Genomic DNA, 17,114 nt, shown 5'->3' with positions numbered 1-17,114 from the left:
GTACTTTTTCATAATCTTCTTTTTTTGGGAGCCACTGGTACCACCACATACTGATGTACCAGTACTTGTGGTGTGTTTGAGAGACTTGTTCTTACATGAGAGACATTCCCTGTACATGCAAGCTTTAGCCTGAGTGTCACAGCACAACTCCTCTGCGACTTTGCTCAAGCTCAATGAGTTAATAATGCCAAGGTGATTGAGCCTTTTGAGCTGTGCTCCACTTGTTCTAATTCCTTTTGGCATTTTGGTGTCTTATAGTGTCTTTCTCCCCTGAACAATTTCAGATAGAAATCAGCATTATCTACAGTACATGTTTACCATTTAGTCCACACAACACATAAAAACATAATACTTTGCTTAAAACTGCAAAAAGTTTACTAAATTGAAGAGAATATGTGTTCGGTAGTGACAATTCTTAAGGTAACACGCAGATTTTCAGACTTTGGAACACATTTACAGTGGGGAAAATAAGTATTTGAACCCCTGCCGATTTCGCAAGTTTGGCCACTTGCAAAGAAATGTGTGATCTATAATTGTAATGGTAGGTGTATTTTAACAGTGAGAAATAGAATATCAACAAACAAATCCAGAAAACTGCATTTTATAACATTTATGACTTTATTTGTATTTGATGCAGAAAATAAGTATTTATACCCCCAAGCAAACAGCAATAATTCTGGCTCCCAATGACCAGTTATGTGCCCAAGAAGCACACAGATTAGTCCTCATTAGGCCCAAAAAGGTACACCTGATCTCAACTGGTGACGTGTATAAAAGAAACCGGTCCAAATAATCATACTTCACACCTTCAACCTCACCACCATGGGCAAGACCAAAGAGTTGACCAAGGACGTCAGAGATAAGATTGTAGACCTGCACAAGGCTGGAATGGGTTACAAAACCATCGGCAAGCAGCTTGGTGAGAAGCAGACAACTATTGGTGCGATTATTTACAAAGTTACAAAGCACCTAAATCTAACAATGGTTATCATCGTTATTATGGATTATAATTTCTGATCGTAGTATTTGAAATAGGAGTCATAAAAATGGCACACAGGTAAATGTGAAGATCTGAAGATGTGAGTTCCTTTTATGACTTAACCCATACAGATACCCCTTTCTGTTCAGGATTAATATGAGTTGCACGTTTTTTTGTCAAAAAAACAACAGTTCCCTCTGACTCTTTTCCACATTTGACATGAGAAATGTTTAACAGGAGAAATACACAGTTCCCTATAAAGAAGAATGGAGAGACATTTAGTTCCCCCGTCCCCCATGTCTGAAGCCCAGAGCCTTCATATGAGGTGCCTTTTAGGCTGTGAGTCTAGGAAGCTTTGACAAACACTACTTCCATTTGAATGGATCATCTGGTGTCTCTTGAGACAAAACATTTGACTAAAGCTCTTTCCACACTGAGAACACGTATGTGGTTTTTCTCCAGTATGCGTAATCTGATGGCTGGATAAATTGGAGCTTGCCCTGAAACACTTTCCACATGAAGTACACTGATATGGCTTTTCCCCAGTATGGATCCTCTGGTGTGTATTGAGAGCAGACATGCAACTAAAGGCCTGCCCACATGTACTACACTGATATGGCTTTTCCCCAGTATGGATCCTCTGGTGTGTCTTGAGGTTACACATTTTACTGAAGGCCTTCCCACATGTACTGCACTGATGGGGCTTCTCTCCAGTATGGACGCTCTGGTGTATCTTGAGAACAGACAATTGATTAAAGGCCTTCCCGCATGTACTGCACTGGTGTGGCTTTTCCCCGGTATGGATCTTCTGGTGTTTCTTGAGTTGAGACAATGTACTGAAGGCCTTCCCACATGTACTGCACTGGTGTGGCTTTTCCCCAGTATGGATCCTCTGGTGTGACTTGAGATCAGTCTTGTTAGTAAAAGCCTTCCCACATGTACTGCACTGGTGTGGCTTTTCCCCAGTATGGATCCTCTGGTGTGTCTTGAGAAAAGACAATTGATTAAAGGCCTTCCCACATGTACTGCACTGGTGTGGCTTTTCCCCAGTATGGATCATCTCGTGTGTCTTGAGAACAGACAATTGATTAAAGGCCTTCCCACATGTACTGCACTGGTGTGGCTTTTCCCCAGTATGGTTGTTCTGGTGATTCTTTAGATCAGACAATGTACTAAAGGCCTTCCCACATGTACTGCACTGATGGGGCTTTTCTCCAGTATGGGTCCTCTGGTGTGCCTTGAGATTTGTCATTTGACTGAAGGCCTTCCCACATGTACTGCACTGGTGTGGCTTTTCCCCAGTATGGATCATCTGGTGTTTCTTGAGAGTAGACATTTGACTGAAGGCCTTCCCACAAGTACTGCACTGATTTAACTTTTCCCCAGTATGGATCTTCTGGTGTGTCTTGAGATTTGACATTTGACTGAAGGCCTTTCCACACTGAGAACACTGATGGGGTTTTTCTCCTGTGTGTATTTGTTGATGAATTGCAAGATTGAAATGTCTAGCAAATGTTTTGAAACACTGGGAGCATTCATGTTGTTTCTCCCTGGTGTCCTGTTGCTGATGTAGGTTCCTGGTATGAAGTCTTCCTGCACTGGGAGAGTTTGTGACGTCTCTCTTTGTTTCTTTTTTGCTCAGTTTGGCTTCTTTGGTTAGATTGGATCCTTTGAACGTCTTCTATAATATTAGAAAATAATTTGTCAGACATATATTCTATTTTCTCCTCTATCTGGTACATAATTTCAACAATAAAGGCAAATATATGCCTTTAAAACATATTCATATGTACAGTACCGCTTGAAAGTATGTGAACCCCTTGAGCAGTTAAGAGTCCCTCTAAACAAGTACATGCAATTGATAAACATAAACCTGACATTTCATACATGGAAAATTGGTGATAAAAAAACTGAAAAATCATGGTAAAACAACCGAAAACTCTTAACTGCTCAAGGGGTTCACATACTTTCAACTTACTTCACTGTATACATGTATATCGGTTATTTGCTAGAAATGCAAGAAAGTGTCTTGGAATTGACTTAGGAGTCTAGTGTCTACCTAGAGACTAAATGTAAATGTGAACAGAGATACATACACATGAACTACAGAGTTTCGGAAAAAATGATGGCATACTCTCTGTTGAATGTAACAGACTGCAGATATTATCCCATGACTAAAATATACCCACAGTATTTCTGGGTCTCACATTGTAAAGCACAAGCTACCCATTCTCTAAAATTCTATTATTATAACACATTACAATAAACAAGCAACTTACTTGTAGGTGAAGAGTCAAAGTCACCATATTCTCTTGAATCAAGTTCTTCTTCATCTTTGATTTCCATTGGTGGATACTTTTCTCCTTTCATGGCCATGGTGGGTGATGGGTTAATTTCAGTCTTGCATTCATATTCCAGTCCAGGCTTTTCTTCCACGGTCTTAAATGTAGACAGATACTCTTGTAGGAAATCATCAAATTCTTCTTCTTTTATCTCCTTCTTCACTGAAGTGGACGGTTGTGAAGGTTCAGTAAATCCAGACATTTCTGACTTCAGTTCTGTTTTGGAAAAAGAAAATTGAAAAAAAGATCACACTATCCTCTGCTCTAATGACACAGTGAAAATCTGCAAAGAAAGAACTACAGTATAGTTGAACTGCTGGTGAATTACACATACAGTATACTTCCAGAGCATACCAGTGCCAGCCTTAAATTATGAGTTTAGTAATCTGACTCTGTGGTGTTAATATATTGCTGTCTGACTATCTTACTGGATTCAAACCAAGCCAATTAGCTATAGGACCCTTTGGAATGCAAACTAGCATCATAAAGGATTATGGGAGGTAATTGCATGTCTATAAGCCCCGTTTACACGTCTGATGGTCCTCAGGTGGGCGTGGCCATAGCTCAACCTGCAGAAACTCCACAGATGAGTGTAGTAGGGTGCTGGGGTGTGAACTGAGAAGTGATGGGGGATGATGAGGGAAGGTGGAGGTGGACTGGTAAACTGAAGAAAGCTTCTATTCTGCCTCAAATCTTGTTTATCCAGTATGCATATGTGAGTATTTATGTAAGCATGTGTGTGTATTTCATTCTGATATAAGTATAGAGTACAAACACTACAAGAGCATATGCAATTCACAACAACAATAATAATAATAATAATAATAGCTTCATTCTTGGCAGTACTCCAACTTAAAAAACATTGACAAAATGCAAAGGTTTTACAATACAACTCATCCTCAACATGAAGCTATTAAAAGTGCTATGTCAGAACTGATCAATGGCCATCAGGGTCTTAGCAGGGCCTGCCTCCAGAACTACCCTGAAGTGCATTTTCAGCAACAGTGGCATCATACTACGTCCTCATTGCACACAAATGTCTGACACGCTTTTGTCCAATTTTATATTTTGTAGATGTAATGCTTCATCCTGACATAGCGGTATCATTCAGACGTATCCAGATTATTTGTTTGTAGTTTTATATTTGATTCTAGTTTGTGTATTTCATCAATCAATGTTTCTTGAGCAGGATCTCATTCCCCCCCCCCCTGTAGAGGCTTTCAAAAACATAACATGTGTTTTTCATATTTTCAATTTGTATCTTTGTTATGAGGTTCAATCTAATATTGACAGAGACAGAAATTGAGTTTGGAGAGGATAGAGTTTGTTTACCTGTTTCAGAGGATTTTTGTTTATAGCTTAATGTGACATGGTTGTGATCTGAGAGTGAAATCTGAGGCCTTACTGTGGAGTAGTTGATATGACTTGGATCTGTGACTGCATAAGCTACTACATTACTGCAGAGAGGGGAGCAGTAGGTCAATCTACCCATAGGGTCACCTTTCTTTCGACCATAAGAAATGAACAGACCCATGCTTTTACAGAGCTGCAGTAACTGTTTGCCATTTCTGTTTACAATACTGTCATTGCTCTACAGGTGGTCTTTCAAGATGTTTGCTTTGATTTATCTGTGTGTCCTTAATATATGTATTCCCATTTCAGTTATCTGTGTGTCATAATGTATGCATTCCAATTTGATTTCTCTCTGTCAGTTCCCTGCCATTCATTTCTCCCATAACCAGGACTGCGCCTTCAGATTGGAACTGTATAATTTCGGACTCATACAAGGGTATATGGTGAAATAATCTGCTGTTCTCCGTCGAATTCGTCGTACGCCCACACTTGGTTCAAGTTATCTTGTTCAGAAATAACAGACTTGTAGAAGACTGCTTACAGAAAGAATGTGTTTATTCAGCCACTAGCCACGGTCAGCTCGACACGAGCATGCACTAGGCACGTCTGCTTCTTCTTCAAACATTACAGAGATGTATATGGGCCATTCTACTGAATTGGTGCAAAGTCAGGTTGGAAATATTTTGAAATATTTATTCCCAAAACTTTATCCGTATATATATTGTACCATATCTAAAGTACACATATCTAGTAAATGAACCGTCAATTTTTATATTGTATTTTCAGAATGTGTTGGAATGTTTTTCCTCTCCCAAAAATTGTCACTACCGAAACATGAAATTGAACATACATTAAACCAATCAGTATCATACCATTTCAGTTGATAACTCAATATACTTAATTTTTTACAAAACATCCAGTGTTTCGGTAGTGACTGCACTGTTTCGGTAGTGACTACACTGTTTTCGGTAGTGAGCACAGTATTTTGTATGCAAGGTTGTATCATATTTCCTCAACCTTATTGTTTAATCTTGACTCATAACATGCCTTAGGTTGGGAATATTACAAACACAAATGTTTTGTGGTCATTAGAATAATTTTATTTTTGAAGACATAATCATCCAGAACCATTTAAAGTACAAGCAGTTCTCTTCATGGTGGCTCCAACGTCATCAGCAGGCCCTTTCCCGTGACCAGCTTCCAGGAAACTCTAGTTTACAGCGGTAAATTCCATCTGGAAAGGAATGGTGCTCAAGAGATAGAAGTTCTTCTTTCCTCTATATTGCATGTTCGGCCCATCGCTGATGAAGAAGAGCTTATGGATCCTAGGATGGTTCTTCAGGAACTTCAGATCCTTCAGGAACTTAAGAACTGGTAGAAGCTGAGCCCAAATGGCAGGAGGATCATGCTTCATCGAAGGTGACAAGGCACAGAATGTCAGTGTACAATCTGTGGTGTACACAACAGCATTGTGCAGTGTAGTCTGCCTGTCGGATGCTCCAAAATGGACTTGATGCACCTCCTTTGCATATTTGCACTGCCAGTTTTCTGCATAGTCAATTTGAAGAATAGCTTTGTCTTCATTTAAGAGATCTGTGCAGGAATTGTAGCTGTGTGTACTGGTGAGGGATGTTGAAGAGGTGCTTGCACACTTTGGCTTTCGTTTCTCTCCCAAATCTTTCAAAAGGTGCTATGGGCTGCCCTCATATCTCTGTTTAACCGTTTTTGTCACACTCTCTTTCTCCGTCCTTTACTTTTTCATAATCTTCTTTTATTGGGAGCCACTGATGTACCAGTACTTGTGGTGTGTTTGAGAGACTTGTTCTTACATGAGAGACATTCCCTGTACATGCAAGCTTTAGCCTGAGTGTCACAGCACAACTCCTCTGCGACTTTGCTCAAGCTCAATGAGTTAATAATGCCAAGGTGATTGAGCCTTTTGAGCTGTGCTCCACTTGTTCTAATTCCTTTTGGCATTTTGGTGTCTTATAGTGTCTTTCTCCCCTGAACAATTTCAGATAGAAATCAGCATTATCTACAGTACATGTTTACCATTTAGTCCACACAACACATAAAAACATAATACTTTGCTTAAAACTGCAAAAAGTTTACTAAATTGAAGAGAATATGTGTTCGGTAGTGACAATTCTTAAGGTAACACGCAGATTTTCAGACTTTGGAACACATTTACAGTGGGGAAAATAAGTATTTGAACCCCTGCCGATTTCGCAAGTTTGGCCACTTGCAAAGAAATGTGTGATCTATAATTGTAATGGTAGGTGTATTTTAACAGTGAGAAATAGAATATCAACAAACAAATCCAGAAAACTGCATTTTATAACATTTATGACTTTATTTGTATTTGATGCAGAAAATAAGTATTTATACCCCCAAGCAAACAGCAATAATTCTGGCTCCCAATGACCAGTTATGTGTCCAAGAAGCACACAGATTAGTCCTCATTAGGCCCAAAAAGGTACACCTGATCTCAACTGGTGACGTGTATAAAAGAAACCGGTCCAAATAATCATACTTCACACCATCAATCAAACCTCACCACCATGGGCAAGACCAAAGAGTTGACCAAGGACGTCAGAGATAAGATTGTAGACCTGCACAAGGCTGGAATGGGTTACAAAACCATCGGCAAGCAGCTTGGTGAGAAGCAGACAACTATTGGTGCGATTATTTACAAAGTTACAAAGCACCTAAATCTAACAATGGTTATCATCGTTATTATGGATTATAATTTCTGATCGTAGTATTTGAAATAGGAGTCATAAAAATGGCACACAGGTAAATGTGAAGATCTGAAGATGTGAGTTCCTTTTATGACTTAATCCATACATGTGATACCCCTTTCTGTTCAGGATTAATATGAGTTGCACGTTTTTTTGTCAAAAAAACAACAGTTCCCTCTGACTCTTTTCCACATTTGACATGAGAAATGTTTAACAGGAGAAATACACAGTTCCCTATAAAGAAGAATGGAGAGACATTTAGTTCCCCCGTCCCCCATGTCAGCCCAGAGCCTTCATATGAGGTGCCTTTTAGGCTGTGAGTCTAGGAAGCTTTGACAAACACTACTTCCATTTGAATGGATCATCTGGTGTCTCTTGAGACAAAACATTTGACTAAAGCTCTTTCCACACTGAGAACACGTATGTGGTTTTTCTCCAGTATGCGTAATCTGATGGCTGGATAAATTGGAGCTTGCCCTGAAACACTTTCCACATGAAGTACATTGATATGGCTTTTCCCCAGTATGGATCCTCTGGTGTGTATTGAGAGCAGACAAGTGATTAAAGGCCTTCCCACATGTACTGCACTGGTGGGGCTTTTCCCCAGTATGGATCATCTGGTGTGTCTTGAGAGAAGATATTCTACTAAAGGCCTTCCCACAAATAATGCAGTGGTGTGGCTTTTCCCCAGTATGGATCATCTGATGTGACTTGAGTTGAGACAATGTACTGAAGGCCTTCCCACATGTACTGCACTGGTGTGGCTTTTCCCCAGTATGGATCCTCTGGTGTGACTTGAGATCAGTCTTGTTAGTAAAAGCCTTCCCACATGTACTGCACTGGTGTGGCTTTTCCCCAGTATGGATTCTCTGATGTGACTTGAGTTGAGACAATGTACTGAAGGCCTTCCCACATGTACTGCACTGGTGTGGCTTTTCCCCAGTATGGATCCTCTGGTGTGTCTTGAGAACAGACAATTGATTAAAGGCCTTCCCACATGTACTGCACTGGTGTGGCTTTTCCCCAGTATGGATCATCTGGTGTGTCTTGAGAACAGACAATTGATTAAAGGCCTTCCCACATGTACTGCACTGGTGTGGCTTTTCCCCAGTATGGTTGTTCTGGTGATTCTTTAGATCAGACAATGTACTAAAGGCCTTCCCACATGTAGAGCACTGATGGGGCTTTTCCCCAGTATGGGTCCTCTGGTGTGCCTTGAGATTTGTCATTTGACTGAAGGCCTTCCCACATGTACTGCACTGGTGTGGCTTTTCCCCAGTATGGATCCTCTGGTGTGACTTGAGATCAGTCTTGTTAGTAAAAGCCTTCCCACATGTACTGCACTGATGGGGCTTTTCCCCAGTATGGATCCTCTGGTGTGTCTTGAGAGAAGATATTTTACTAAAGGCCTTCCCACATATAATGCAGTGGTGTGGCTTTTCCCCAGTATGGATCCTCTGGTGATTCTTGAGATAAGACAATTTAGTAAAGCCCTTTCCACACTGAGAACACTGATAGGGCTTTTCCCCAGTATGGATCATTTGGTGATTCTTGAGATTAGACATTCGATTAAAGGCCTTCCCACAAGTACTGCAATGATGGGTTTTTTCTCCTGTGTGTATTTGTTGATGAATTGCAAGATCGAAATGTCTAGCAAATGTTTTGAAACACTGGGAGCATTCATGTTGTTTCTCCCTGGTGTCCTGTTGCTGATGTAGTTCCTGGTATGAAGTCTTTCTGCACTGGGAGAGTTTGTGACGTCTCTCTTTGTTTCTTTTTTGCTCAGTTTGGCTTCTTTGGTTAGATTGGATCCTTTGAACGTCTTCTATAATATTAGAAAATAATTTGTCAGACATATATTCTATTTTCTCCTCTATCTGGTACATAATTTCAACAATAAAGGCAAATATATGCCTTTAAAACATATTCATATGTACAGTACCGCTTGAAAGTATGTGAACCCCTTGAGCAGTTAAGAGTCCCTCTAAACAAGAACATGCAATTGATAAACATAAACCTGACATTTCATACATGGAAAATTTGTGATAAAAAAACTGAAAAATCATGGTAAAACAACAGAAAACTCTTAACATACTTTCAACTTACTTCACTGTATACATGTATATCGGTTATTTGCTAGAAATGCAAGAAAGTGTCTTGGAATTGACTTGGAATTTACACATGAACTACAGAGTTTCGGAAAAAATGATGGCATACTCTCTGTTGAATGTAACAGACTGCAGATATTATCCCATGACTAAAATATACCCACAGTATTTCTGGGTCTCACATTGTAGAGCACAAGCTACCCATTCTCTAAAATTCTATTATTATAACATATTACAATAAACAAGCAACTTACTTGTAGGTGAAGAGTCAAAGTCACCATATTCTCTTGAATCAAGTTCTTCTTCATCTTTGATTTCCATTGGTGGATACTTTTCTTCTTTCATGGCCATGGTGGGTGATGGGTTAATTTCAGTCTTGCATTCATATTCCAGTCCAGGCTTTTCTTCCACGGTCTTAAATGTAGACAGATACTCTTGTAGGAAATCATCAAATTCTTCTTCTTTTATCTCCTTCTTCACTGAAGTGGACGGTTGTGAAGGTTCAGTAAATCCAGACATTTCTGACTTCAGTTCTGTTTTGGAAAAAGAAAATTGAAAAAAAGATCACACTATCCTCTGCTCTAATGACACAGTGAAAATCTGCAAAGAAAGAACTACAGTATAGTTGAACTGCTGGTGAATTACACATACAGTATACTTCCAGAGCATACCAGTGCCAGCCTTAAATTATGAGCTTAGTAATCTGACTCTGTGGTGTTAATATATTGCTGTCTGACTATCTTACTGGATTCAAACCAAGCCAATTAGCTATAGGACCCTTTGGAATGCAAACTAGCATCATAAAGGATTATGGGAGGTAATTGCATGTCTATAAGCCCCGTTTACACGTCTGATGGTCCTCAGGTGGGCATGGCCATAGCTCAACCTGCAGAAACTCCACAGAGGAGTGTAGTAGGGGGCTGGGGTGTGAACTGAGAAGTGATGGGGGATGATGAGGGAAGGTGGAGGTGGACTGGTAAACTGAAGAAAGCTTCTATTCTGCCTCAAATCTTGTTTATCCTGTATGCATATGTGAGTATTTATGTAAGCATGTGTGTGTATTTCATTCTGATATAAGTATAGAGTACAAACACTACAAGAGCATATCCAATTCACAACAACAACAATAATAATAATAATAATAATAATAATAGCTTCATTCTTGGCAGTACTCCAACTTAAAAAACATTGACAAAATGCAAAGGTTTTACAATACAACTCATCCTCAACATGAAGCTATTAAAAGTGCTATGTCAGAACTGATCAATGGCCATCAGGGTCTTAGCAGTGCCTGTCTCCAGAACTACCCTGAAGTGCATTTTCAGCAACAGTGGCATCATACTACGTCCTCATTGCACACAAATGTCTGACACGCTTTTGTCCAATTTTATATTTTGTAGATGTAATGCTTCATCCTGACATAGCGGTATCATTCAGACGTATCCAGATTATTTGTTTGTAGTTTTATATTTGATTCTAGTTTGTGTATTTCATCAATCAATGTTTCTTGAGCAGGATCTCATTCCCCCCCCCCTGTAGAGGCTTTCAAAAACATAACATGTGTTTTTCATATTTTCAATTTGTATCTTTGTTATGAGGTTCAATCTAATATTGACAGAGACAGAAATTGAGTTTGGAGAGGATAGAGTTTGTTTACCTGTTTCAGAGGATTTTTGTTTATAGCTTAATGTGACATGGTTGTGATCTGAGAGTGAAATCTGAGGCCTTACTGTGGAGTAGTTGATATGACTTGGATCTGTGACTGCATAAGCTACTACATTACTGCAGAGAGGGGAGCAGTAGGTCAATCTACCCATAGGGTCACCTTTCTTTCGACCATAAGAAATGAACAGACCCATGCTTTTACAGAGCTGCAGTAACTGTTTGCCATTTCTGTTTACAATACTGTCATTGCTCTCAAGTGGTCTAAAGTTGTTTGCTTTGATTTAGTGTGTCATCAATGTATGTATTCCCATTTTATTTATCTGTGTGTCATTAATGTATGTATTCCCATTTGAATTATATGTGTGTCAATAATGTATGTATTCCCATTTGAATTCATATAATCTGATTCTCTGTCAGTTCCCCACCATTCATGTTTCCCATAACCCAAGACTGGGCCTTTAGATTGGAACTGTATAATTTCTGACTCATACAGGGGTATATACTGTAGTTATCATAACCATTATTGATTATAATTTCTGATGTTAGTATTTGAAAGGGGAGCCATATAGATTGCACACAGGTAAATATAAGGGTTCATACACATTTTGACCAATGGATTTCTATGACTTTTTCAGGATTTTAAACCAAATTTCCATGACCAAACATGTTGTGAAATATCGGTGTATACATGAAAAAGTGATACAATTTTGTATTTAAACTAACAATGACAATTCCAAAGCATATAGTATACAAAAATATGCAGTTTAAGCTCTGTTTTATAAACTTTAGTTAGCATTTGAATATGCAGACCATGCTTCCATAGGCCATTGAATGCTGGGTGTGTACAAAAATCCAAAATATTTTTTTTTTAGAAAATGAGGCAGAACACCATCACAAATGTTTGATTTGTTAAGAACAAATATCAAATATTTCCAAAACAGTTAGTTTCATGTTGGTAGATGCTGTCATTGTTTTGCTATAGCATGCCAAAAATAGCACAAAATGGGTTTTCATCCATTTTCAAGCTTTAATATCTTCCAGACCATAGGGACAGGTTTTTATACAGAGGATACATAGGAAGGTCTGTGTATAATATCAAGTTTAGCTTTAACATTGAGCTTTCCACAGGCCTTCAAAGATAATGCCACAGAGCGTAGTGTAACATTTTATTGCAAATTCAAGCACCCTGAATACTATGATATACCCAAACCACACGCTTGGAAGTCCATATTCTTCAAGTAATGGTAGCTGATTTTAAGCCTAGAAAGTTTAAAGGAGCTATCTTCTTAAATACTTTTCTAGTTATAGCAATTTAAAAATGGCTCTTCAGAAAAAGCTGCTAAAAAAGCATCTGATCATTTAGTTGATAAAAAATTTTTTTTTTGTGACAAAACTATTTTGAGTAGAGAGCTAATATTTGGGACTATACCTATTAAGAAGTGTATGAACATCCTTGAATTTTTTCAGCCAAATCTGAATCTTGTACGGTACTGTAATGAGGAATGGAGAGACCAGTGGCGTAAGGTAGTTACAACGGGCCCAGGTGCAGACTTTTAAGACGGGCCCTAGTGAACGCTAATTACTATCGTAGCGTACCCTTCTTCCGCCCCGCGTCTAAAAAAAACGCTACTCAAAGATGTTTGGTATCGATAGTTTTAAAATAATCAACCTTACATATTTCAGAAGTGACGGGTGTGTACACAATGAACAAAAGTCTTGTATGACTCTCAGCAGGAACATTTCTTACCGTAAAAAATAGTTTGAAAAGTAATAATAATAGAATGCTGACACACCACTCAGGGCAGCGATGCTGATCCCAGCTGAACTTCTGCACTGCTGCTAGCATGGGGTCCTCCGTGGCGGACCCCTTGGGCTGGGGACTGTTTGTTAAAAAGCCAAAAGAATCTAATTCAGGCAGCTTTGCCACCTCCTCCTCCGGTTCTTTTTCCTACTGCCACTTCTATGCTTAAAACGCTTGCAGGTGTGCTGTGCTCAATTCACTTGCTTGTCTTGACCTTCGAATTTGTTTAACTAGCTGTATCGTCACATGATCAAATAGAGACTTGACATTGGACAACAACATGCATGTTACCCAGCAATCATCATTGCAAATCTGAATATGACAAAAATACCTAAAAATACCAAAATAATAAAGAATATAAGAACTTATTAATTTAATTGCATAGTTTTTTAATAGTTTAGATAGTGTATGTAGGATAAGCATATCATTTTGTTATAGATTGCTACTATTTTTTCCAACAAATAATACCGACCTTAACAGATAAAAGTTTGCCTTTTCTAGTTTATATATAGCATTAGACACTTGCCACAGTGCAATACCAGTTCATTTCTGAACGCAAGCGTATTTAAGCAGTGAAAATTAGGGTCTTAGACTTCTATGAGACACAGTACAGGGGGGGAAGGGGCAGACAGTAGACTATAGACATCAATATGTCTATGGGCCTGGCCATGGGGCCCCACGACTCACGGCCCCAGGTGCGACTGCACCTGCTGCACCCCCTTTAGTTACGCCACTGGGAGAGACATTTAGTTCCCCCCTCCCCCATCTCTGAAACTAACACATCTATGAACTGTTGATGAGCCCACAACCTTCATATGAGGTGTCGTTTAGGCCATGAGTCAAGGAAGCTTGCACAAACACTTTTTTTTATACAAGCGCTAATTACGGCTTGTCGATTATATATTGTACAACCCCACACACATACATAAATCCCCCCCACACAAACATACTTGAAAAGAAAAACTCACTTCAAGTTTTTGTATTTATTCAATTCATGTACCCTAACAATTTGTGTTTCAATCTGTACACTTACATACGTTCCAAATATGATAAAAAATGATTCATGTTGTACATCAAACTTGTTGTTTAAAACTCAGCTAATCAAGAAATATTTCAGTAAGAGATACTCTATCATGTATTATCAGGGCAGCACATCATTGGAATGGATCCTCTGATGCCTCTTGAGAACAGATATTCGGCTAAAGGCCTTTCCACACTGACAACACCGATACAGCTTTTCCCCAGTATGGATCCTCTGGTGGTTCTTGAGAACAGACATATGGCTAAAGGCCTTTCCACATTGAGAACACTGATGTGGCTTTTCTCTGGTATGTGTAATCTGATGTGTGTTGAGGTCAGAGCTACTCCTGAAATACTTTCCACATGTAGTACACCGATACAGCTTTCCCCCAGTATGGATTTTCTGGTGTTTCTTGAGGTGACACAATTGATTAAAGGCCTTCCCACATGTACTGCACCGGTGTGGCATTTCCCCAGTATGGATCATCTGGTGTAACTTGAGATGAAACATTTTACTAAAGGCCTTCCCACATGTACTGCACTGGTGTGGCTTTTCCCCAGTATGGATCATCTGGTGTCTCCTGAGAGGAGACATGTCACTAAAGGCCTTCCCACATGTACTGCACTGGTGTGGCTTTTCCCCAGTATGGATCATCTGGTGTGTCTTGAGATGATACATGTGACTAAAGGCCTTCCCACATGTACTGCACTGGTGTGGCTTTTCCCCAGTATGGATCTTCTGGTGTGTCTTGAGAGCAGACATGCAACTTAAGGCCTTCCCACATGTACTGCACTGGTGTGGCTTTTCCCCAGTATGGATCCTCTGGTGTGTCTTGAGAGTAGACTTGTCACTAAAGGCCTTCCCACATGTACTGGACTGGTGTGGCTTTTCCCTAGTATGGATCATCTGGTGTATCTTGAGATTTGTCATTTGACTGAAGGCCTTCCCACATGTACTGCACTGATGGGGCTTTTCCCCAGTATGGATCATCTGGTGTGTCTTGAGAGTATACTTGTTACTAAAGGCCTTCCCACATGTACTGCACTGGTGGGGATTTTTTCCAGTATGGATCCTCTGGTGTGTCTTGAGAGTATACTTGTTACTAAAGGCCTTCCCACATGTACTGCACTGGTGGGGATTTTTTCCAGTATGAATCATCTGGTGTGTCTTGAGATTTGTCATTTGACGGAAGGCCTTCCCACATGTACTGCACTGATGGGGCTTTTCCCTAGTATGGATCTTCTGGTGTTTCTTGAGATTACACAATTGACTGAAGGCCTTCTTACATGTACTGCACTGATGGGGCTTTTCCCCAGTATGGATCTTCTGGTGTTTCTTGAGATTAGACATTTGACTGAAGGCCTTCCCACATGTACTGCACTGAGGGGGCTTTTCTCCTGTGTGTATTCTTTGATGAATTACAAGATAGCAACGTCTAGCAAATGTTTTGAAACACTGGGAGCATTCATGTTGTTTCTCCCCGGTGTCCTGTCGCTGATGTATTTCCTGGCATGAAGTCTTTCTGCGCTGGAGGCTTCCATGACGTGTCTCTTTGTTTCTTTTTCCCTCAGTATTCCCTTTCTTGTTAGATTGGATCCTTTGAATGTCTCCTAGAATATTATAAGAATACATAATTCAACAATATATTCTCTCTTCTCCTCTATCTGGTATGTTATTTCTACAATACTGGTACATATATTTAAGAAGTTTTTTATGTATTGGTTATTTGATATAATTGAATGTCACTTGAATTGTGACTTAGGATAAAAGTGTCTACCTACAGAGACAAAATGATGCCAGAAACTCTCTCATTTGAATGTACCAGACTGCAGATATTATCTCTTGACTAAAATATACCCACAGTATTTCTGTTCATTGAATAGGTCTCTAAAATTCAAGTGTTGTAAATATACACAACACATTACAATAAGCAAGCAACTTACTTGTAGGTAAAGAGTCAAAGTCACCATACTCTCTTGAATCAAATTCATCTTTAATTTCCATTGGTGAATACTTTTCTTCTCTCAAGGTCATGGTGGGTGACGTGTTCATTTCAGTCTTGCATTCATATTCCAGTTCAGGCTTTTTTAAGTTATTAAGGTATTTAAGCAGTGAAAATTAGGGTCTTAGACTTCTATGAGACACAGTACAGGGGGGGAAGGGGCAGACAGTAGACTATAGACATCAATATGTCTATGGGCCTGGCCATGGGGCCCCACGACTCACGGCCCCAGGTGCGACTGCACCTGCTGCACCCCCTTTAGTTACGCCACTGGGAGAGACATTTAGTTCCCCCCTCCCCCATCTCTGAAACTAACACATCTATGAACTGTTGATGAGCCCACAACCTTCATATGAGGTGTCGTTTAGGCCATGAGTCAAGGAAGCTTGCACAAACACTTTTTTTTATACAAGCGCTAATTACGGCTTGTCGATTATATATTGTACAACCCCACACACATACATAAATCCCCCCCACACAAACATACTTGAAAAGAAAAACTCACTTCAAGTTTTTGTATTTATTCAATTCATGTACCCTAACAATTTGTGTTTCAATCTGTACACTTACATACGTTCCAAATATGATAAAAAATGATTCATGTTGTACATCAAACTTGTTGTTTAAAACTCAGCTAATCAAGAAATATTTCAGTAAGAGATACTCTATCATGTATTATCAGGGCAGCACATCATTGGAATGGATCCTCTGATGCCTCTTGAGAACAGATATTCGGCTAAAGGCCTTTCCACACTGACAACACCGATACAGCTTTTCCCCAGTATGGATCCTCTGGTGGTTCTTGAGAACAGACATATGGCTAAAGGCCTTTCCACATTGAGAACACTGATGTGGCTTTTCTCTGGTATGTGTAATCTGATGTGTGTTGAGGTCAGAGCTACTCCTGAAATACTTTCCACATGTAGTACACCGATACAGCTTTCCCCCAGTATGGATTTTCTGGTGTTTCTTGAGGTGACACAATTGATTAAAGGCCTTCCCACATGTACTGCACCGGTGTGGCATTTCCCCAGTATGGATCATCTGGTGTAACTTGAGATGAAACATTTTACTAAAGGCCTTCCCACATGTACTGCACTGG

The 17,114-nt window shown here is 39.6% G+C and overlaps 3 protein-coding genes across 3 annotated transcripts; all 3 read right to left on the bottom strand.

Moving 5' to 3' along the window:
• Nucleotides 1-876: 876 nt before the first annotated feature.
• LOC116219786 (zinc finger protein OZF-like) lies at nucleotides 877-3,487 on the bottom strand. The gene is made up of 2 exons (XM_031563714.2): nucleotides 3,259-3,487; nucleotides 877-2,660 (listed from the first exon to the last, which is right to left on the bottom strand). The coding sequence occupies exons 1-2, from the start codon at nucleotides 3,310-3,312 to the stop codon at nucleotides 1,296-1,298; spliced, it is 1,419 nt and encodes a 472-aa protein (XP_031419574.1). The 5' UTR covers nucleotides 3,313-3,487; the 3' UTR covers nucleotides 877-1,295.
• A 3,802-nt stretch (nucleotides 3,488-7,289) lies between these two features.
• LOC116219728 (zinc finger protein OZF-like) lies at nucleotides 7,290-10,008 on the bottom strand. The gene has a single exon (XM_031563468.2). The coding sequence runs from the start codon at nucleotides 9,299-9,301 to the stop codon at nucleotides 7,709-7,711; it is 1,593 nt and encodes a 530-aa protein (XP_031419328.1). The 5' UTR covers nucleotides 9,302-10,008; the 3' UTR covers nucleotides 7,290-7,708.
• Nucleotides 10,009-13,953: 3,945 nt separating this feature from the next.
• On the bottom strand, nucleotides 13,954-16,091 carry LOC105894402 (zinc finger protein 239-like). Its single transcript, XM_031563732.1, has 3 exons — nucleotides 15,954-16,091; nucleotides 15,275-15,620; nucleotides 13,954-14,860 (listed from the first exon to the last, which is right to left on the bottom strand). The coding sequence occupies exons 1-3, from the start codon at nucleotides 16,060-16,062 to the stop codon at nucleotides 14,131-14,133; spliced, it is 1,185 nt and encodes a 394-aa protein (XP_031419592.1). The 5' UTR covers nucleotides 16,063-16,091; the 3' UTR covers nucleotides 13,954-14,130.
• Nucleotides 16,092-17,114: the final 1,023 nt, after the last annotated feature.

Source organism: Clupea harengus, chromosome 26 (assembly GCF_900700415.2).
Source record: "Clupea harengus chromosome 26, Ch_v2.0.2, whole genome shotgun sequence".
NCBI lineage: Eukaryota > Metazoa > Chordata > Actinopteri > Clupeiformes > Clupeidae > Clupea > Clupea harengus.
This window is presented reverse-complemented; position numbering and strand designations above follow the sequence as displayed.

Bases quoted from the DNA above. Each gene is read 5' to 3' on its own strand.
- LOC116219786 (XM_031563714.2), bottom strand. From the start codon at position 3,312: ATGAAGAAGAACTTGATTCAAGAGAATATGGTGACTTTGACTCTTCAC. The intron at 2,661-3,258 runs GTAAGTTGCTTG...CTAATATTATAG, and splicing joins CTTTGACTCTTCACCTACAA to AAGACGTTCAAAGGATCCAA.
- LOC116219728 (XM_031563468.2), bottom strand. From the start codon at position 9,301: ATGTACCAGATAGAGGAGAAAATAGAATATATGTCTGACAAATTATTT.
- LOC105894402 (XM_031563732.1), bottom strand. From the start codon at position 16,062: ATGAACACGTCACCCACCATGACCTTGAGAGAAGAAAAGTATTCACCA. The intron at 15,621-15,953 runs GTAAGTTGCTTG...ATAATATTCTAG, and splicing joins CTTTGACTCTTTACCTACAA to GAGACATTCAAAGGATCCAA. The intron at 14,861-15,274 runs GTGTAATCTCAA...GAAGGCCTTTAG, and splicing joins AAGAAGGCCTTCAGTCAATT to TGACAAGTCTACTCTCAAGA.